Source organism: Bufo bufo, chromosome 5 (genome assembly GCF_905171765.1).
Source record: "Bufo bufo chromosome 5, aBufBuf1.1, whole genome shotgun sequence".
Taxonomy (NCBI): Eukaryota; Metazoa; Chordata; class Amphibia; order Anura; family Bufonidae; genus Bufo; species Bufo bufo.
The window spans coordinates 61,500,011-61,523,695 of NC_053393.1; the positions used below are offsets into that span (position 1 = coordinate 61,500,011).

The 23,685-nt window shown below is 40.7% G+C and overlaps 1 protein-coding gene across 4 annotated transcripts in view; it reads right to left on the reverse strand.

Moving 5' to 3' along the window:
• Positions 1-15,686: 15,686 nt before the first annotated feature.
• TRPS1 (transcriptional repressor GATA binding 1) overlaps positions 15,687-23,685 on the reverse strand; it is a 279,396-nt gene continuing 271,397 nt past the window's right edge. For all 4 annotated transcript variants that reach the window (XM_040432078.1, XM_040432079.1, XM_040432076.1 and 1 more), the window contains one exon: positions 15,687-22,802. In XM_040432078.1, the coding sequence (XP_040288012.1) occupies positions 21,738-22,802 (1,065 nt within the window). In that variant the 3' untranslated portion in view covers positions 15,687-21,737. The remainder of the gene's footprint in view (positions 22,803-23,685) is intronic.

The window sequence follows — 23,685 nt, forward strand, 5'->3', positions numbered from 1 at the left end:
CAGTGTTTTTAGGCTGCCCAGAGCGTTTTTCAGTCACTTTTTTCTGGGGTGATCGGCGGCCATTTTGTGGCTTGTGGTGCGCCAGCACAAGCTGCCACCAAGTACATTTAACCATCAATAGTGTGGTTATTTTTTGCTATATCCTACATCAGGGTCAAGCTTTCATCAAGTGCATTTAACCATCAATAGTGTGGTTATTTTTTGGCCATATACTACATCAGGGGCAAGTTGAGCCTGTCACCCAGCGCCTAAAAAATAGGCCTCACATTTATATTCATCCAAATCTGTCATTACTGCTTTAGCTGGTCAAGTTATTTAGTGTCCGTCAAAGCACAGTTTTTGTTCTGGGTTGAAATACAATTCCCAAATTTGCAATTCTCAAAATTAGTGGTTTCTGCTGTATCAGGCCTACTTTAAATCTATCCCTAAAAGGGTATATTAGATTCAAGGTGCTGATAGGGTAATTCTCAAGAACTTCACACACACGCTACAGTGCAGATCCAAGTCTAATTCTGTGATTAAACGTATACCTGTCACCCAGCGCCTAAAAAATAGGCCTCACATTTATATTCATCCAAATCTGTCATTACTGCTTTAGCTGGTCAAGTTATTTAGTGTCCGTCAAAGCACAGTATGTTTGGGGGACAGGCCCCACACCGCACAGGAGTTGTGGCGGGGTATAGAACAACAGACCGACGAGTGGTTGCTGCCGGTGAGACTCAAGCCCGGCCTGGTGGTGTGCGATAATGGGCGAAATCTCGTTGCAGCTCTGGGACTAGCCGATTTTACGCACATCCCTTGCCTGGCGCATGTGCTGAATTTGGTGGTGCAGAAGTTCATTCGCAACTACCCCGACATGTCAGAGCTGCTGCATAAAGTGCGGGCCGTCTGTTCGCGCTTCCGGCGTTCACATCCTGCCTCTGTTCGCCTGTCTGCGCTACAGCGTAACTTCGGCCATCCCGCTCACCACCTCATATGCGACGTGCCCACCAGGTGGAACTCCACCTTGCACATGCTGGACAGACTGTGCGAGCAGCAGCAGGCCATAGTGGAGTTTCAGCTGCAGCACGCACGGGTCAGTCGCACTGCGGAACAGCACCACTTCACCACCAATGACTGGGCATCCATGCGAGACCTGTGTGCCCTGTTGTGCTGTTTCGAGTACTCCTCCAACATGGCCAGTGGAGATGACGCCGTTATCAGCATTACAATACCATTTCTATGTCTCCTTGAGAAAACACTTAGGGCGATGATGGAAGAGGAGGTGGCCCAGGAGGAGGAGGAAGAGGGGTCATTTTTAGCACTTTCAGGCCAGTCTCTTTGAAGTGACTCAGAGGGAGGTTTTTTGCAACAGCAGAGGCCAGGTACAAATGTGGCCAGACAGGGCCCCACTACTGGAGGACGAGGAGGACGAGGAGGAGGTGGAGGAGGATGAGGATGAAGCATGTTCACAGCGGGGTGGCACCCAACTCAGCTCGGGCCCATCACTGGTGCGTGGCTGGGGGGAAACGCAGGACGATGACGATACGCCTGCCACAGAGGACAGCTTGTCCTTACCTCTGGGCAGCCTGGCACACATGAGCGACTACATGCTGCAGTGCCTGCGCAACGACAGAAGAGTTGCCCACATTTTAACGTGTGCGGACTACTGGGTTGCCACCCTGCTGGATCCACGGTACAAAGACAATGTGCCCACCTTACTTCCTGCACTGGAGCGTGATAGGAAGATGCGCGAGTACAAGCGCACGTTGGTAGACGCGCTACTGAGAGCATTCCCAAATGTCACAGGGGAACAAGTAGAAGCCCAAGGCGAAGGCAGAGGAGGAGCAAGAGGTCGCCAACGCAGCTGTGTCACGGCCAGCTCCTCTGAGGGCAGGGTTAGCATGGCAGAGATGTGGAAAAGTTTTGTCACCACGCCACAGCTAACTGAACCACCACCTGATACGGAACGTGTTAGCAGGAGGCAACATTTCACTAACATGCTGAAACAGTACCTGTGCACACCCCTCCACGTACTGACTGATGGTTCGGCCCCATTCAACTTCTGGGTCTCCAAATTGTCCACGTGGCCAGAGCTAGCCTTTTATGCCTTGGAGGTGCTGGCCTGCCCGGCGGCCAGCGTTTTGTCTCAACGTGTATTCAGCACGGCAGGGGGCGTCATTACAGACAAACGCAGCCGCCAGTCTACAGCCAATGTGGACAAGCTGACGTTCATAAAAATGAACCAGGCATGGATCCCACAGGACCTGTCCATCCCTTGTGCAGATTAGACATTAACTACCTCCCCTTAACCATATATTATTGTACTCCAGGGCACTTCCTCATTCAATCCTATTTTTATTTTCATTTTACCATTATATTGCGGGGCAACCCAAATTTGAATGAACCTCTCCTCTGTCTGGGTGCCGGGGCCTAAAAATATCTGACAGTGGCCTGTTCCAGTGGTGGGTGACATGAAGCCTGATTCTCTGCTATAACATGAAGACTGATTCTCTGCTGACATGAAGCAAGATTCTCTGTTACGGGACCTCTCTCCTCTGCCTGGGTGCCTGGGCCTAAATATGTGACAGTGGCCTGTTCCAGTGGTGGGTGACGTGAAGCCTGATTCTCTGCTATGACATGAAGACTGATTCTCTGCTGACATCAAGCCAGATTCTCTGTTACGGGACCTCTCTCCTCTGTCTGGGTGCCAGGGCCTAAATATGTGACAGTGGCCTGTTCCAGTGGTGGGTGACGTGAAGCCTGATTCTCTGCTATAACATGAAGACTGATTCTCTGCTGACATGAAGCCAGATTCTCTGTTACGGGACCTCTGTCCTCTGCCTGGGTGCCTGGGCCTAAATATGTGACAGTGGCCTGTTCCAGGGGTGGGTGACGTGAAGCCTGATTCTCTGCTATGACATGAAGACTGATTCTCTGCTGACATCAAGCCAGATTCTCTGTTACGGGACCTCTCTCCTCTGTCTGGGTGCCAGGGCCTAAATATGTGACAGTGGCCTGTTCCAGTGGTGGGTGACGTGAAGCCTGATTCTCTGCTATAACATGAAGACTGATTCTCTGCTGACATGAAGCCAGATTCTCTGTTACGGGACCTCTGTCCTCTGCCTGGGTGCCTGGGCCTAAATATGTGACAGTGGCCTGTTCCAGGGGTGGGTGACGTGAAGCCTGATTCTCTGCTATGACATGAAGACTGATTCTCTGCTGACATGAAGCCAGATTCTCTGTTACTGGACCTCTCTCCTCTGCCTGGGTGCCTGGGCCTAAATATGTGACAGTGGCCTGTTCCAGTGGTGGGTGACGTGAAGCCTGATTCTCTGCTAAGACATGAAGACTGATTCTCTGCTGACATGAAGCCAGATTCTCTGTTACGGGACCTCTCTCCTCTGCCTGGGTGCCGGGGCCTAAATATGTGACAGTGGCCTGTTCCAGTGGTGGGTGACGTGAAGCCTGATTCTCTGCTCTGACATGAAGACTGATTCTCTGCTGACATGAAGCCAGATTCTCTGTTACGGGACCTCTCTCCTCTGCATGGGTGCCTGGGCCTAAATATGTGACAGTGGCCTGTTCCAGTGGTGGGTGACGTGAAGCCTGATTCTCTGCTATGACATGAAGACAGGGGGCCTCCACCATCAGGAGTCGCCCCTGGGCTAAGGGCCTAGCCTTAGGATATGTAAGTAGGGTTATTTATTCCCGTATCCTGGCCAGCCTTATTAGGTGGTCTGGTATGCGCCTGGACACTTATGGGCATATTTTTTGTTGTAAGTAGTAATAAAGTATATATTTTTTTGCAAGGGTTACGCTTAGCTGGACCACTGATATTGCAATAGCTCTTTGCTCAGGGTAATTTATCCTTACTGTCAGCAAAGTAGCTTCCCATAACACCAATTCTGGATGCTGTGATGCAAGTTCTTCTCTGCTTCTCCTGTGGTCCACATCCCTGCTGGCTAGGCTGGTGAATCTACGGCTCCTGGCTCTGCATCAACTCTTATCTGACTGGTGGACATGTCTTGGCTGAAGTCATCACACAGGTTGCTCTCATAAGATAGGGTATAACTTCTGAGATCACAGTGAAGCAGGCTGATGCTGTCAAGTATGGAAAGTGGGGCATATGTTTAGAACTTGGAAGGGAGGAGGTGGTCGCAAGAACATGAAAAAATTCCAAAGTACTTCAGGGTCTGGCTGGAATTAAATTGACAATTTTAAAATTCATAAGAGGTCCTCTTTAAGAATCCTACAGTAATATAATTCAGTAATTCAATGTGATGATATATATACTTTAAAAGGGGTTGTCCAGGTTTGTTTGTTTTGTTTTTTTTGTCCCCCACCACCCCAGCCAGCAGTACCTGTGAAGAAAAGAGCATGCAAGATTATTCTCCTTGTAAACTATATCTATAACTTACTTTTAGTTTCAGTGTTTAATTGATGTTACTTAAAGGTGATGTCTAAGGGCTCAAAGTGTTTTTATAATAATTTAACCCCTTAGGGACGCATGACGTACCGGCATGTTTCCCGAGTCCTTAAGGACCCATGACGTATTGGTACATCATGGGTTTAAACCGCGATTGCGGCGCAGCGGGGGTTTAATCGGAACAGGATGCTGAAATCATTCAGCGGGCATCCTGTCCCAACGCCGGGGGGGGTCATGTAACCCCCCCCCGTATCGGCGGTCGCCGCAAACCGCAGGTCAATTCAGACCTGCGGTTTGCGGCTTTACCTGTGGTTGCGGCGGCTGTGCGGCGGTGCCATCGGGTCCCCATGCGGCTGTAAGGGGGACCTGATGGCATGGAAGGCAGCGTGATGTCTAAGGAAGGCATCGCGCTGCCTTCCGGTGAAGAGCCTGTGAGATCCAGCCCCCTGGATCTCACAGGCCCCGGAAGCTGTATGAGTAATACACACAGTATTACTCATACAGCAAATGCATTCCGATACAGAAGTATTGGAATGCATTGTAAAGGAATATACCCCCCAAAGTTCAAGTCCCAAAGTGGGACAAAAAATAAAGTGAAAAAAAAGTTAAAAAAATAAAGTTTCAAGTAAAAATAAACAAAAACGTCATATTCCCCAAATAAAGTGAAAAAAAATTGGGAAAAAATAGGGAAAAAAAAACATATTAGGTATCGCCCGGTCCGTATCGACCGTCTCTATAAACATATCACATGACCTAACCCCTCAGATGAACACCGTAAAAAATTTAAAATAAAAACTGTGCTAAATAAAATTTTGGCACCTTACATCACAAAAAGTGTAATAGCAAGCGATCAAAAAGTCACACACACCCCAAAATAGTGCCAATAAAACCGTCATCTCATCCCGCAAAAATCATACCCTACCCAAGGTAATCGCCCAAAATCTGAAAAAATTATGTCTCTCAGACTATGGAAACACTAAAACATGATTTTTCTTGCTTCAGAAATGAAATCATTGTGTAAAACTTACATAAATAAAAAAAAACTATACATATTAGGTATCGCCGCATCCGTGACAACCTGGTCTATAAAAATATCACATGATCTAACCTGTCAGATGAATGTTGTAAATAACAAAAAATAAAAATGGTGCCAAAACAGCTATTTCTTGTTATCTTGCCTCAAAAAAGTGTAATATAGAGCAACCAAAAATCATATGTACCCTAAACTAATACCAACAATACTGCCACTCTATCCCGTAGTTTCTAAAATGGGGCCACTTTTTTGGAGTTTCTACTCTAGGGGTGCATCAGGGGGGCTTCAAATGGGACATGGTGTCAAAAAAAACAGTCCAGCAAAATCTGCCTTCCAAAAACCGTATGGCATTCCTTTCCTTCTGCGCCCTGCCGTGTGCCCGTACAGCGGTTTACGACCACATATGGGGTGTTTCTGTAAACTACAGAATCAGGGCCATAAATATTGAGTTTGGTTTGGCTGTTAATCCTTGCTTTGTAACTGGAAAATAATTATTAAAATGGAAAATCTGCCAAAAAAGTGAAATTTTGAAATTGTATCTCTATTTTCCATTAATTCTTGTGGAACACCTAAAGGGTTAACGACGTTTGTAAAATCAGTTTTGAACACCTTGAGGGGTGTAGTTTCTTAGATGGTGTCACTTTTATGTAGTTTCTACTCTAGGGGTGAATCAGGGGGCTTCAAATGGGTCATGGTGTCAAAAAAACCAGTCCAGCAAAACCTGCCTTCCAAAAAACGTATGGCATTTCTTTCCTTCTGCGCCCTGCCGTATGCCCGTACAGCGGTTTACGACCACATATGGGGTGTTTCTGCAAACTACAGAATCAGGGCCATAAATATTGAGTTTGGTTTGGCTGTTAACCCCTGCTTTGTAACTGGAAAAAAATTATTAAAATGGAAGTGTCACAGCCACTATCTCTGGCTGGGACCTTCCGTCATTGCTTGTTCGGCGCTCCTCGCTGAAGTTCCGTTCCTGTGTCATTTGTGGTTCTTTATGGGTTAACTCCCCTGTGTGCCTATTAGGAGTTAATCCTCTGTCTGCTCCATGGGTGTGGTCTCTCTGCTGCACCCATGGAACCTGTATATAAGGCTGAGGTTTCCTCAGTTCTGTGTCAGCTCTCCTGGTGTGTGTTGTCTTGTCCTGCTAATGGTTTGTACTCTCTCTCCCATGCTGCTGACCCATGGGATCCGTGTCTGTCTGTGCTCTGTGGGTTTCCCTACTTGTTCATTTGCGTCCTCTTTCCCGTCCATTTTGATGTCTTCCTTCCTGTCTTTCTGTTATCTGTTCTGTCAGTTATGGTTTAGTTACTTTGTGTTTATTCTGATGTCTGTGTTCAGCAAGCCTTTGCAGCAGAGTGGCATGACAAGGCCATGCAGTTTACTACTGGTGGAGCAAGTCCTTCTCTGCTCATTGCCACTCCTGCTCCCTTGCGTGAACTCCTGCTTGTATTATTAGTTGCCCTGTTTTGTATTCATATGTCTGTGTTCAGCAAGCCTTTGCAGCAGAGTGGCATGACAAGGCCATGCAGTTTACTACTGGTGGAGCAAGTCCTTCTCTGCTCATTGCCACTCCTGCTCCCTTGCATGAACTCCTGCTTGTGTTATTATTTGCCCTGTTTTGTATTTACCTGTCTGTTATGTTTGCCTATGTGCCGTCGGTACCTTCTGGTACCTGTTGTCCATTCGTTCCTGCTGTCACTGTCTAGTTCACGCTCCAGAGTGGATCCTGGCAACTTCCTGCGGCAAAGTCTAACCTTACCATCTAGGGCTCTAGTGAATACCAGGAGTTGCTTAGTCACGCCCCTCTGGAGTATTACTAGACAGTGGCGCAGTGGGGGTTTTCTCCCACTGTGCTGACGGTACATAGAGCTCTTTTTTTGTCTGTGCTGCCTTCCCTGTTTTGTTTGTGCAATAAACTCTTATGTGTCTGTACCTGATTTCCGTTTGTTTATTGCATGACGACGCGGTGGTCTCTCCTGGGACCTCCAACTCGTGACAGGAAGATCTGCCAAAAAAGTCTAATTTTCAAATTGTATCTCTATTTTCCATAAATTCTTGTGGAACACCTAAAGAGTTAACGACTTTTGTAAAATCAGTTTTGAATACCTTGAGGGGTGTAGTTTCTTAGATGGGGTCACTTTTATGGAGTTTCTACTCTAGGGGTGCATCAGTGGGCTTCAAATGGGACATAGTGTAAAAAAAAAAACAGTCCAGCTAAACCTGCCTTCCAAAAACTGTATGGCATTCTTTTCCTTCTGCGACCTGCTGTGTGCCCGTACAGTGGTTTACGACCACATATGGGGTGTTTCTGTAAACTACAGAATCAGGGCCATAAATTTTGAGTTTGGTTTGGCTGTTAACCCTTGCTTTGTAACTGGAAAAAAATTATTAAAATGGAAAATCTGCCAAAAAAGTGAAATTTTGAAATTGTATCTCTATTTTCCATCAATTCTTGTGGAACACCTAAAGGGTTAACAAAGTTTGTAAAATCAGTTTTGAATACCTTGAGGGGTGTAGTTTATAGAATGGGGTCATTTTTGGGTGGTTTCTGTGGCAAAACTAACCTCGCCACTGGGTTTTGGAGGGCCTGGTTGCCAGCCTCTTGCCCCAGGATTATGGGCCCTCTCATCAGCCATGCTTCCTTTGTTCACAAAGGACTTTTATTAACTTTTGAACCCCTGGTCTAATTCGTTCCATTTTGGGATATGTTAAATGTCTATGTTACTGTAATGGGTGGGACATTGTATGTTTGAGTGGTGATGTCTGTCCTATTGTCTCCACATGTGTATTGGCGATTTCCCTTTGTCCTGAGAGATAATTTACTTACTCCTCGGTTGTCTCCAGGACAGAGGACATTGTGTATTCTCCTGCCTGTGATAATTACATCAACCCATTGTACCATAATTATATCACAGGTAGAGAGGAGGATTTTGTGTGGGAGTGTTTTACTGTATTGTACGTGGTTATTGGTTGTTTTTACAAAACCCTGTGGGTGGTACTGAGGTGTACCAATGTTATATAAGATCAATAAAACGCACAGCTCTGGGAGACCACTGCTTGACCCTCAACACGGAGCCTCGTCTCGTTCTTGGGGGGATTCACTGTATGCTGTTAGAGACTGATTGCCAGGAGTGTAAGCTGCTTGGGTGCGTTTCCTATTCGTCTGCTAGCAGCTATTCGTGAGATTCCATTCGGAGTTTGGAGCATTCCCTTGTATGCGGTTACAGTTTCTATTATGTAAGCCTCACAAAGTGACTTTAGACCTGAACTGGTCCCTAAAAATTGGGTTTTTGAAAATTTGTGAAAAATTTCAAGATTTGCTTCTAAACTTCTAAGCCATGTAACATCCCCAAAAAATAAAATATCATTCCCAAAATGATCCAAACATGAAGTAGATATATGGGGAATGTAAAGTAATAACTATTTTTGGAGGTATTACTATGTATTATAGAAGTAGAGAAATTGAAACTTGGAAATTTGCTAATTTTTCTAAATTTTGTATTTTTTTATGCCAATTTTAGCAGTGTCATGAAGTACAATATGTGACGAAAAAACTATCTCAGAACGGCCTGGGTAAGTAAAAGCGTTTTAAAGTTATCAGCACTTAAAGTGACACTGGTCAGATTTGCAAAAAATGGCCAAGTCCTTAAGGTGAAATAGGGCTGAGTCCTTAAGGGGTTAATGAATGGATACTCAATCCTACTATCTTCTGCCGTACCCATTGCTACACTTACTGGGTCCCAGCTGATCTCTTCTACCTGGTCGGATCTTAATACACAAATGCTTGGAGATTAGGGATGAGCGAACTGCAAAGTTCGGGTTCGTATCAAACTTTTCAGTGACGTCATTGCAGGTCCTTTTGCAGGTCCTGCTGAAAGAAGATAGAAGACACTGCGGCATAGCGTTTTTTTTTTTTTTCAACCCCTAAAATTGCCATATTATTTTGCATTCTGTCTTAAGAATGCTATTATTAGAATGGAAGATAATAAAGTGAAGTTCGGTTCCCCATTGACTTCAATAGGGTTCGGGGTCAGGTTCGGAACTTCCACGGGTTTGCTCATCCCTATTGGAGAGGTCTTCTTGATCAATCACTAGCTGAGATGAGTCAATGCTGCAGCCAATGACTGCCTGAGCAGGCATATCCAGGCTTTCCCTGTGTGTTTTCATATGGAAGCTGAAAAAATCTGTGGGTCCCAGTATGTATCAGAATGGAAGTGGTAGGGGATTGGTGTGGGTGAGTATCCCTTCTTTTTATCCTATTTAGAGCCATTTATAAAGAATTTCTTCCACTGGACTACACCTTTAAATGTATTTTTGATTGTTTAAAAGTAAAGTAATAATCTTATGAAGAGATGCAACTAATGTGCTGTTAAATAAACATCCATGCAAGAACTAATTTAGTAGGCAATTGTCAGGAAGGAACCGTTCCTTCCCATAAAACGCTGTTTAAAAACTCGTTCTTTGCCAGCTTTGGAAGTTGTTTAGATAGCACGATTTGCTGACGGCAAAAGGCCAATTTAGGTGCCTGCACAAATGCGATATTACCTGACGAACTAGCATTTTCCTTGTTTATCGGGTAATCGGCGTTGCTTTACACAGTCAAATAATTGTTAACGAGTATTCCTATGAACTTTTAACGATTATCTGGTGGATTCTTGGCCTGTGTAAAGGGGCCTTAATTGAGCTAATTGTGGTACAATCGACACCCGGTGTTAAGTGTCCAGAGATTAGATAAGATGTTGTAATATTGTACTTAACTGGTTTCATGGCAAATTGAATTCCTTAACTAAGCTGAAGATCAGTTATGAGTGAATACATCTGCATTAATAAGGCCTGTTTCACATTGGCGTTAGGAGATCTGGCAAGCTTTTAGAGCAGAGAGCAGCCTGAATGATCTCCCTGCATTCTGGAAGCAAATGCATTGCCATTAGAGATGAGTAAATCGAATCAGACAAAGTGGAATTCAATCCGAATGTCAGGAAAAGTTTGATTTGCAATCAATGTGAATTTCCTCGTGCTTTGAGATAACGAATCACAATTTTTCCTAAAATGGCGGCTACACATGTAAGTACATGGGGCAAGGAATTCTGGGAAGGCGGGCTGACCCATAATGCAATGCATGCAGCCAATCAGCAGCCAGCCAGCCCTGTAATGTCACAGCCCTATAAATACAGCGGCCATCTTAGTCAGACATTTTCCAGTGTTCTGAGTGCAGGACAGACGTGAGAAGGCGCTAGGGAAAGCAATAGGAAAAAACTAATTGTCCAACAAAAATCAGAAAAAATTATTTATAAGTGCAGTAAAAGGATAGGGAGGAATAATTTCACAGCATCTTAGTGCAGGGAGAGACGTCTGAAGTCACTAGGGACAGTGCTATAAAAACCTGATTGTGAAAAAAAAGTGATTTACAAGTGCAGGGAAACATTATTTAGGGATCCAAATAGCTATTATACAGCTCTGGTATTCCAGCAATTTGTTCTTGTTATTGGGGTGCAAGTGCTATGTTGAAAAGCCTTTAGTGGCTTATATCTGTGGAAAAAGATAAATATATCTGCATTTCACTTCTGCAGTTATTTGTGTTGAAAGAGTTCAGTGGCCTATTTTAGTACAAAAAGAAAAAAATATATACGCATTTCACATCTGCAGTTATATCATATAACTGCAGAAGTGAAATGCGTATATATTTTTTTCTTTTTGTACTGAAATAGGCCACTAAACTCTTTCACCACAAATAAATGCAACAGTGAAGTGCTTATATTTTTTCCTTTATTAATTTTTATTAAGCATCTCTGGGAACTCCTTCAAGACTGTTGGAAGACCATTTCAGGGGATTACTTCTTGAAGCTCATCAAGAGAATGCCAAGAGTGTGCAAAGCAGTAATCAAAGCAAAAGGTGGCTACTTTGAAGAACCTAGAATATGACATATTTTCAGTTGTTTCACACTTGTTTGTTATGCATATAATTCCACATGTGTTAATTCATAGTTTTGATGATGCCTTCAATGTGAATGTACAATTTTCATAGTCATGAAAATAAAGAAAACTCTTTGAATGAGGTGTGTCCAAACTTTTGGTCTGTACTGTATTTGTATTTCACTTCTGTTGTTATATGTTGTGAAAGCATTCAATGTCCAATTTCAGCACAAAAACCGTTGCATTTATTTGTTGTGAAAGAGTTTAGTGGCCTATTTCAGTACAAAAAGAAAAATATATTCTTTGTTCCCTGCTGCAGTTATATATGTTAAAAGCGTTTATTGGCCTATTTCAGTACAGAAAGAAAAATATATACGCACTTCACTGTTGCATTTATTTGTGTTGAAAGAGTTTAGTGACCTATTTCAGTACAAAGCGAAAAATATATACACATTTCACTTCTGCAGTTATTATTTCAGAACAAAAAATATATATATTCAGCATTTACTTTTGCAGTTATATGTGGTAAAACCTTTACTGACATATTTCGGTAGAAAAACAAAATATATTCAGCAATCACTGTTCCAGGTGTATGTGGCAAAACATTTTGTGATGTATTTCGGTCTAAAAATAAAATGTATTCAGGGTTCAGCACTGCAGTAATATTTGTGGTAAAACCTTTAGTGACATATTTCGGTAGAAAACGATACATTTATTCTGCGTTCAGTGCCGCAGTTATACGTGGTAAAGCCTTAAGTTGCGTATTTCAGTAGAAAATGAAAAATGTATACTTATAAAAATGTATCCTTATTAAGGAGGGGTCCACAGGTTCACGGAAGCAGCGGCGGTAGCAGTCAGTGCGTAGTGTTGTCGGTAAAATACCTACTCTGTAGTGTGGCAGTTTTTTGTACAGCCTCCAGAGGAGGTGAACATGGCCATATGTAGAATCTGTGGGCAGAAGGTGAAGCGTGGCCAGTGAGCCAATTTTGGCACCACAGCCCTGCGTCAACATATGCAGCGTCACCATAAAGTGGCCTGGGAGAACTGTGGCTCCAATGTGGTGGTCCAGCCTGCCACAGCAACTGCTGCATCACTCAGTGGCACGCCGCACCCGATTTCAGGCAGTCAAGGCTCCACCACCTCAGGCGAAGGGAGCTGTCTATCTTTCCCATCGTCTGCTGGTCTGGATGCTCCTGCTCCTCCTACTCCTCGTCAGTCATTCCATCAGCAATCGATCAACGAAGCGATTGCCAAGAGACAACAGTATGCGTGCATGCAACCAATGGCGCAGAAGCTGAATGTGCTGCTGTACAAGTTGCTGGTGCTGCAATCCCTACCTTTCCAAGTGGTGGACTCTGCACCTTTCAGAGAACTGATGGCTTGTGGCGAGCTGAGGTGGAGAGTCTCAAGCCTTAAGTGACCTATTTCGGTAGCAAAAAAAAAATTATTCAGCGTTCAGTGCTGCAGTTATATGTTGTAAAATCTTTATTTACTTATTTTAGTTGAAAAACAAATTTTATTCAGCGTTTAGCGCTGCAGTTACATGTAGTAAAATCTTTATTGAAGTATTTCGGTCGAAAAAAAAATAAATTAATTTAATGTTTAGCGCTGCGGTTATATGTGGTAAAATCTTTATTGAAGTATTTCGGTCAAAAAACTAAATTTATTCAGCGGTCAGCGCTGTGATTATATGCAGTAAAATCTTTATTGAAGTATTTTGGTCAAAAAACAAAATGTATTCAGCGGTCAGCGCTGGGGTTTTATGGGGTAAAATCTTTATTGAAGTATTTTGGTCGAAAAACAAAATTAATTTAGTGGTCAGCGCTGCGGTTATATGTGGTAAAATCTTTAGTGACGTTTCTTGATGAACTTCGCAACTCTTCCGGGCTCAAAGCTATCTTGACGTTTTGTCTTCTCATTGTCTGTAGCTACTAGAGGCCTGTTCATGCCAGGAAGGTTCCCCCAGAAGTATCTGGGTCAATGAGCAGCAGATACCGCACTTACATCAATCTTGACAGGATTCGTCTCCAGGTGGAGAGAAACTGCTTTTTGGAATACTTTCTCCATCGTAACCACGTCGTCGAATAAACTGAAGACTGGCGGATTCTCTCCTGTCTTAGGCAACAATTAATTTTTATTATTTAATTTATTAAATATTAAATTGAACCAAAACTTGATTAAAATTATAAGTAAGTAAACTTAAATTCGCCAATACATTATTCGAATCTTCGAGGGAAATTCACGGACAATCAATTTGCCAAGCATTTTGTGCCAGAGAACGTGTATTATTAAATTGTGTTTTAAGCAACACTTTATAAAGTTGAGAAATTTTAACCTTCTGTTATATCCCATATTCCCTATAAATGAATAGACGAAGTGGCCACTCTGTGGCCTCCTCAGGCTGATGCCAACTCCACAATCTCTTGTCGTCATGCCACTCTGTGGCCCCCTCATGCTGCTGCCACCTCCACACTATGTCACCTTGCCTCTCTGTGGCCTCCTGATGCTGCCGCCACCTCCACACTATGTCACCTTGGCACTCTGAAGCTTCTTGATGCTGCTGCCACCTCCACACTCGGTCATTGTTCCACCCTGTAGCCTCCGCATACTGCTGCCGACTCTAGACTCTGTCATTGTGCCACTCAGTGGCCTTTGCTACTGCTGCCACCTCCTGACTTCTTCATTTTGCCACTCGGTGGCTTATTCTTACTGCTGCCACCTCCACACTCTGTCATTGGGCCACTCTGTGGTCCCCTCATGCAGCTTCCACCTCACCACTATGTCTTAGGTCCACTATGTGGACTTCTCATGATGTTCCCACCCTCCCCACTTCATAACTGGTCCACTATTTTGCTTTTCGACCTGTCTGACATCATCATTTATTTGACCCTTCTTCTGAACTGTCAGAAGGAAGGAACATTGAGACGCACAATGGATCCTTTCTGTGTAGCAGCTGTAAGGCCTATATGGTCCCATCAGAATTTGCTTGTGATTTGGTAGCCAAAAGCAGGAGTGGGTAAAAAACACAGAAGACATGCAAATATTCCATTCACGTGTCATCTCTGTTTTAGATCCAGTCCTGTTTTTTTGGGGCATTTGCAATACTAATGGATTATTGAGCAAATGCTGACCGAGTGAAGGCAGATGCTCCACAGACAGGATCAGTTTTTTGTGGGTTATTGTTCTGACGGATCAGAGGTAGGGCAAATTAATCAGTGATGTCAACACAAACTTACTGCTGACACCCTTTCCACTCTGTCAGGGGGGCTCTACTTGTATAAGCGTTTAATAGAACAGGTTCTGATAACATCTATGTGGAATCAGCTGGCGACGGTGTAAAAGGATTGTGCTTCTAATTGGCACTAACATCGACCTGTAAGGCTGAGTTCATACTTGAGTTAGTCAGTTTTGGCCCTATGATTACCCTAATAAGTGAAGTGTGCAGCGACGCATGTCATACGGACTCACAGTATTATTTCACTACCAAAGCAGACTCCCTATGCATGTTACTGCAAGGCACAGTGTTCTACACCACTATAAAGGCTCTCTGCAGCCAGGAAATAGCCATTTTTATTGTAATTTATTGTAAATAAAAAAAATGCGCTCATCTCCGATTGCCATATGGCCCCTTTCACTATAATCGGCGGCGACCTGGCCGCAACCCAGCAAATATTCAGAGAAGCAAATGGACAAATACCACTTGGTGCAGAGGTATTTATCTGCCCGCTTCTTGGCATGTTTGCCATATTGCGGCCGGATCACTGCCAGTCCCCATTATAGTGAATGGGGCCAGCGGGTGTCCGTTAGCTTCCAGCAGTGCCGGATCAAGACATCTCCGGCAGGCTGCTCCCCGAACGGAACAGCTTGTGGGAGATAATAAAAATACTAATGTGAAACAACCCTAAGCAATATTAAACCATCAGTGTCAATGTCCAAAGGTTTAATAGGAGTAATTCATGTTTACATGCAGGTCTGCTCACCTGCTTCCTGGCTATGCAGTCCAAAAAAAGCTGCTGATGGAGGGTCCCATCCATCAAAAGCCGCCATTCATTTACAATAGGGACAGACAAGAGAACTAACACATGCACAGTCCACCCCCAATGTAAGTGAATGGAGGCCACTGATGGGATTGGATCCTCCATCAGAAGGCCATTTTAAGACTGTGGCACCAGGAAGCAGGTGAGCATAATTATATTAAACCATTGGACATTGACAATTTAATAACGCACATATGTAGCTACTTATACTGTATATAGAGGTTAACCCCTTAAATTTTGGAGTCTAGCCTAACCTGTCCTTTTGTCTTTGTGAACAAAAAAAACCCAATGCAAATGGTTTTATAATTGGTGGTAAAACTTTATTATTCAAGTTTAGATGTAACAGACATCTTTGCTGCCTGATATATTTTTTATTTTTATTTTTTTAATGCAATAGAAATACACAAAGAACATTTGTGGAAAAAAAATAACATGCAGAATGAGGAAACAACAAATATTCGTGTGGTAAGACAGACAGCAGACAGGTAAATTTTAGCAGGACTACATGTTTTCCCATTTCTCAGCAATAAGATTTTTTTGTATTATTTTTTATATATATATTTTTTTTTTATAGAACAAAAGCTTGCTGGTGCATACTGATTAATAAAGAATTAACAAAGAACTTCTTATAATACAGTGGCATATTGAGATGTTCCACACTCCCTATGCCATTTCCAACGTGCTTTTAAAGCACACTATCATAACTGAATACATTTTGTTTCTCTTCGATTACAAAAGCCTAAAAATTAATTGCCTGCAAAGACCACTTCCAATGGAACTTAAATAAATTAGTATGTATGTTCTACATACATACTGCATGCAGCATATACTGTTAAATCAATGACCCTCTAAATCTCTGCCATTGTTGGTCTTGCTAACTGGCTCACGTGAAGATACCAATCCTCTTAGCCAGTGGTTTTCTTTTTACATGTTTTACAATTTTTAAACTAAAAAAAATAAAAAATGTTGTACCTGTAAGTAAAGGAGCGACGAAAAAAAAAGTTAAATACACTGAATATTTAGTTTTTGATACTGAATCCGTTAAAATAATCTGTTTAGTATGGCTCATATACATATCTCCAGGTTTACTTACATTTATATAGGCCATCTATCTTGTGAGGTCATGTATTTTAAATAACAGCTACATTACGTCCAATAAACTGTTAAACAGACATTAAAACATTATAAATCTAAACAGTTATATAATTCCAGACTTTAAAATGGCATTTGTAATATACACTACAATATTATCAATAATGCCTTTTTTTCTGAAAGTTAAAAGCACTGAACTCTTAGCTTGAACTTGTCTGCAGTAAAATACAAAAAAAAACTAGCAATTAATATCTAACACTAAAAAAAAGCAAAAATACCTGCTTGCAGGTAGCGTACAACATAAAAATTACATGAAAATGTATTGTAGTTTTGTTTTTTTTCTATAGTAAAAGTTTAGATATGTAAAATTATGTAGATAATTTTGGTTGGAGCCAGGGAACTCAAATAAATGGTATGTTATCAATTTACCAATTCAAGGAACATATACAAAAAAAAATGTAGCCATGATGGACCCATTGTACTAAAAAAATGGAAGACATTGGTACATTCTTATCAAAGCATGTTCAGAAAAATATAAGGAGTGGATATATATATATAAAAATAGTGTAGTAACACCTTTTGTTTGAAACCAAAATTCAACTAAAATTATATACATGTTAAAGTATTTTATTTTATTTGTGCCTCTAATATTTCTACAGTTTTACAATTGTGTAGCTCATGGACATTACAAAGGGATACTAATTTTATTTTTATTTTTAATCATGCTGGAGATAAACTGAAATGCTTCTTTATGTAATGGAATATCCACGAAATATAATAAAAGAGTTACTAAAAAATAAATTTAAAAAAAGATGGGTAAGAGCATATTTATGAATATGGGAAATTTAAATATAAAATATGTATATATTTTGTTTCCATAATGTATTTGGGCCACACAATGATTCACAATTTATTATTTAATAGAAAAGAAAAAAATGCTTTTTTTCCTGCTAAATATTTTGTCAAAAAATGGATAATTCAATTATTTCCCTATTAAATGAATAAAGTGGTATTTTGTTGTATAAAAAAATTGCTTAAAAGGATTCCATTTTTATTGGTATATGAGAGTCATTATGTAGCTATTTTTCTACAATACAAAAAAATTACATTTTTTTTAACAAACAGCTATCCCTGAATTTAGAAGCATAAATTGTCAAAAAAAAAAGTACCTCTATTTCTGATATGGAAATGGTTGATATATATTTCCAGGGTTGAACAATATTTCATCACATCTCAATATGTCATGTATGTTATGATACTGTCATAAAGCCTCCTGTTTACAAATGAGGGGAAAATAATTTTTGCCCTGAATTTTTTTGAAATAATAAAAAAAAAACATTGCATTTCAGAGAGGCATTTTGACTTCATTAATTTTAATTTTCAATATTTAAGTGCATTACACCTAGAAATTTGACCTATGTGAAGCCGTAAAGCCTCAAAAATACTACTCGTCTCCATGCGTCCCAGCTGTCCAAAAAAAAAAAAAAGAAGCAAACTGAACAACACATTTCGAAGTGCAATGTTACTACATATGCAATAAACTTGCTGTAAAGTTGCTGTAATCCACACAGCTAGTAACAGGAGTTATGAAATGTTTCATACTGTATGAAACATAGACAAAGCAGTTAGAGAATATATATCTATCATGTTGAAGCATAGCCATGTTAGTTAACAGTTCTAAGAACACAAATGTTCTTGGAATGAATTATTTAAACACTTTAATCCTAAACCAACATAAAAAATACTCAAATCTTTCCTTCTTCTTGTTTGTCCTATTTTAGCTGACAAAAGAGACAGTTTTTTTTTTTTTTTTTCGAGAATCTACCACTAATGCACAAAGAAACATAACCTACCGCAATAGAAATAGTTGCTTCATTAACTTATTTGCTACATCTGCAAATGTAAACAGCGAGGCTGAGCCAAATCGACTCTAATGCATGATGGAATATCAGTTGCATACGTACATAGTAAAAAATAATTATTTTTATATGTCAGGCACCATTATTTGAAATGTAATACATTAATAATTAATAGAAAAATAAGACTTTTTGTTCTCCCAACTTTGTTAATGAAAAAAAAAAAGGATGATCTGATAGTATCCAGTAGCTTGTAAAATCTATGCATATTTTTAATGTTTTATTTTATTTTTTATTTTAGATTGTGTTGACTTCCTGTGTAACTAACTAGTACAGTACCCAAAAATAATAATACTAATAAAAAAAAAAGGCTAACTGGCTGGCATATCTGCACCTTCATATATCAGATTTTTAGAGCTATTCCCTGAGCATTTATGCTAAGGAGTGTTCCCTTCATATATAAGCCTTAGGTTTCCTATACACACACTTTTTCCCAGGATTTTGAAACGCATGTAAAAAAAAAATTCATGTAATGTCCTCAATCCTTTAATGGTGTTTTTTGACATGCATTTTTAGTGGAATTTTTAATTATTTTGCTTTTTGTGTATGTTTTTTTTTTTTTCTGGTGTACTTAAAGTTCTACGAGGAAGCCTATAGTAAAAAATGCCAGAAAAAAAACACAGCTAGAGGGTGCAAAAAATAAATTAAAATAAAATAAAATAAAACACTACATGTAAGAAAACCGAAACACTGCCTAGGTAGACTTCACAATATTTAACTATAAATGTCAAAGTAATACCTGGGAGGGGAGGGGGGATATTGCATAAAATGGCATCAACCACATACTGAAAAATAATGTTTGTGAAACCACTCATATAGGAGACATATACAATGTCTGTTTGCTCCTGTAGTAGGCCTGAACCCACTCCACCATTCTCAAAAGTAAGACTCATCGTTGTTCACTTATTTTTCAAAATGTCATGTGGTCACCACCTACCAAATAGGCTACAACCTAATGGGCCTGATTACAAAACGGACAGAAATACTGGCCTTGCTTTGCAAAAAAAAATGAAGCACTTACAAACTACTTTAATTTTTCTGCAGTGATTTAAGAAATTAATGCAGGGCCCTGAACGGGTGCTATGGGCTGCACTACTAGATTTCCATTGGACATTCTTTAAAAAAAAGCCCAAGCTATTGTTTTTTTTATTTTTTATTGTTGTATGTTTTATATCATACTTGCCAACATTTTACCTGGATGATGAAGCATGACTCCAAAATTATTTTTACATCACTCCACCCCTTTTAAAACGCCCCACCCTTTTATTACATGCACCACACCCCATCCATGCACTTTTGTGTGTCGGGGCTGTGTCTAAAATGAAAGTACATCAAGAGCTGCTTTCCAGGAGAATGCAACCTTCCATGCTGTTCCCAAAAGATTTGCCAGCATTTCTAGGAGTCCAGGAGGTCTGCCCTATTTTCTGGATCCTCCTAGACATTCTGGGAGAGTTGATAAGTATGTAACATATGTTGCATATGTTGTAATTCCATGGACTTATAAACTCGGAAGGTTGAAAAAATAAAAAGAAACAGAAGCAGTAGCACCAAAGTTTACCTCCCCTTCCATCCAAGCCCAATAGAAGTCTATTGATTTAGCATTGAACTAACATTCCTATATTGCGCTGTTACAGTTAGAACAAAAAGAGCACTTACAATTTAGGGTATGCCAAGACATCTCCTAAAAGGTTTTTCTGTTATGGACGATTATTTTAGAACGATCCTTTAATTGCAAATGGGTCAAAGGGTGTCCTGCTGCTGAAAATCCCTATGATCAACTATGATCTTTGGGGTGATCCAAAAGCAAGTGTTAAATTTGCCTGCAGTGCCATAAGAGAAAGAATTCAGTACTAAACAGTTCTCATTGAAACAAATGGGCCCTGGATGAAACAGACTGACATCAAAGATCCTCCAAGGCCAGAGATAATCTTTGTAGCCACTGCCTGCTCTGCCTACACAGGTTTTCTAAAACCAGACACCCCCTCTAATTACCAATTATTTTGTCAAGACATTTAGAATGAAATAATTACTAATAACACAAATGGTTGATTCATGTAACTACCAATAAAAAGTTTTATTACTGTGGGTCATGGATGGCCTCCATCTAAGACTTTGTGTTATTGTTAGAGATATTAAGTCAATATCTGTATAAAGTAAAGACAGCCAATGACTTGGACTGGTCCAAGAGAAATCAATGTCAGCCTCTACCAACTGAACGCATCAAAAGTAGGCACTGCCACTACTTATTTAATTTTTAGGTCACATTCTTAAAGGAAACCTGTCGTGTTGAATACGGTTGCCAAAATATGGGTCTCAAGAGCAAGGGATGTTGAGCAGATTTAGCAGGAACAGGTCCAGTATACCTTGTAATATATTACTTGACATACCTTAAGACTAGAGGCTTAAAAGGGTTGGTAGTCCGACACCCAGACCCCCCCCCCCCCCGATCGTCTGTTTGACAATGCACTGGCGCTAGCAGTAGCACCACCAAGCACAGTGCCATCCATTTGATAGTGGCTGTGCATGGAACTGCAGCTCAGCCCTACTGACTTCAATGGGGCTGAGCTGCGCCTAGACAATGTGACCAATGAACATGACATCACATGGCCCATGGATAGCTGTGTACTGTTGCGCAGATGCTTTCACAAACAGCTGATCGGCGGGGGTCCCGGCTGTCATACCCCACCGATCGGACACTGATGACCCATTCAGAGGATAGGTCAACAGTAAAAAGATTTTAGAAAACCCCTTTAAGAGTCCAGTGGGCAGGGCAACTGAATCATTCACAGTCTTCTTTGAATTAGTGAGCTTTGTGGGAAAATATTTACTATAACTTGTAATTTATTTATTGAAGTCCTTGTTCAGCCTTCCTTGTTTGCACATGCAAACTAAGACACATATCAAACACAAAACCCATAAGACTTTGGTGAACCAGTAGTCATACTGAATCTTCTTCCAAAAATGTTATATCAATCTGTTCAGCACCTCTTGCTCTTGTCATACAGTAGGTTTAAATATGTGAGCCAAATAAAAGCCAAATCAGAACAGCAGTAAAGCCATAGAAAACATGAGCTATGTACTTTAAAGCATATAGATTAATTAACTAATATAGCTTATTAAACTAGTTCCCTTATTACTGTTATGAACACCTTTAGACGGAGAACACATTGGCCTTGCCATCCAATGCAGCTACGCTCTATTTCAATTAACTCCTTAAATGAACAAACCAATGTTGACTTCCTCACCCAGAAAATGTATTGCAAACCATGTTTAGACATTACAAGCTACTGAATTTTTATTCAGAAGACCCAATTCTAATTGTGCTAAGTGCTAAAATGTTATTCTTTAGTTTTTTCATTCTTTTCAACTTGTGCAACATTCCTATGTAGGCCTCTCTGGATATGTGTTGTGAAATCATACTTGTCCGTACAAAGGTGCTGGCATATACTACATTGAAAAGGTCCATTTTCCCCATGGCAGCTCATGTGTAGAGCATACATAACCTCATCCAGAAAGACAATGCCACAGTGCACACATTTCGTTGAAAGTTCGTCTTGTGTACTTTTCTCCACTTTCTCAGTTTTCACTACATTCAATGGACCATCATCATCCTTTACACTCAACGGTGACTTAATTTTATCTTTCGAGGCCCCATTGGATGCTGACCCAGGTCTGGAATGCTTCATTGCCAAGTCTAGAGGAATGTCATTGTCTGATCCAACAGTGGAATATTGAGTAGGCAGATTAAAGGTGGGATAAGGCACATAGTTTGGGCAAGGGTTTGGTAGGCCAGGCACGTGACTCAAGTAGTGAGGATTCCCAGGAACGGTCAGCTTATACTTACTCCAAAATCTCAGCCAGTCAGATTCACTTTGGAAGTCATTGTGGACTAACGGAAGTCCAAATAGCGGGTACTGATATTTTTCTATTGGACTTCCTGGGGGAGAGTAGTTTGGATGTTTAATAGGTCTCATATACTTTTCAATTGGGCTACCTCTTTCTGAGCTGCCTTTGCTATCAGAGATAGATGAACTATTTCCTGGATCTCCACTGCTTTCCTGAGGACTTTTTATCTGTATGTGCAAAGGTTGCATCCTTTTGTGGACATCCATAGTTTGGCTGACTATTATTGTCTGCTGAGCAGAATGGCTTTTAGTCAATGTTGCTTGGGTCTCATATTTATTCATTACAAGTTGCTGAGCTTCTCTCTGGTGACCTTCCATTGAATGATCATCCGACCTCCTCTCTAACGGACTTCCATTAGTTTGCTCCTCGTTGCTCCCTCTTTGATGTTTACTTAACTGTTCCGTCTGCAGTGCGTCTGGGTTAAGGCGTTTCCTTGTCCGTCTCCTAATGATCTGCTCGCCATTGTTTTGCTTAATGATGTTTAAAGGTCTGGGAGTCTGTGCAAGAGATAAAAAAAATAACATATCAAACAAACCAAAAGCCATCTATGTTTGATGATCAGAGCCAATTAAATACATTAGGCAAAAGCTATGCATGCAGAATGTATTAAAGGGAAGCCATTCACAAAGAACGTTACAGTATATATTCCTAATTACTGCTGTTAGAAGGTCTGTCAGTACTCCATCATGAGATTAACTAGGTTCTTACACAACATGCAAGGGGAATTTATAACCTAATGCTTTAATGATTAAAACAGTATGTAAAACATATTTTCTAAATCTGATTATATTTTCTGATTGTAGATTTTTTTTCTTTAATTTTCTGCACATGATTATGGAAGCAGACATCTTGCCTGAGCCGCTTACAGCATTTAGAAATATGGTTTACAGTAGAAATGATCAACGGAACCAGTAAAGGAGATTACTCATTGACTTCTATGAGAGAGTGCATTGGGCATGCTCTATGACTTCTGCATAGGTCAATGTGCGGGGAGGGCAGGAGGTGAGCTGTAACCATTACCTATTGTGATTAATATATCCTATGCGTGTGTGTATATATATATATATATATATATATATATCCTGTCATTGTAATCCTGCCTTTGATGAGATGACTGCTGAAAAATTATCTCCACATAACAGGAAATGCCCGCTTTGTTATTGGGTAAGTGGCAAGAATGAAAACGTCAAGATTTAGTTATTTATTTATTTTTGTGTAATATAGCGACAAGGAAAATGAAGAAAAGGGAAAATCAAAAGTTCTCAAAGAATATGCTAAATAAACTTTGAAGTCCCGCCCACCTTTTCAGACACATTTAGGGATCAGATGTAAGCATCAAATGCAGTGGTACAAGGGGTTTCAAAAACATGGCTGGATGAT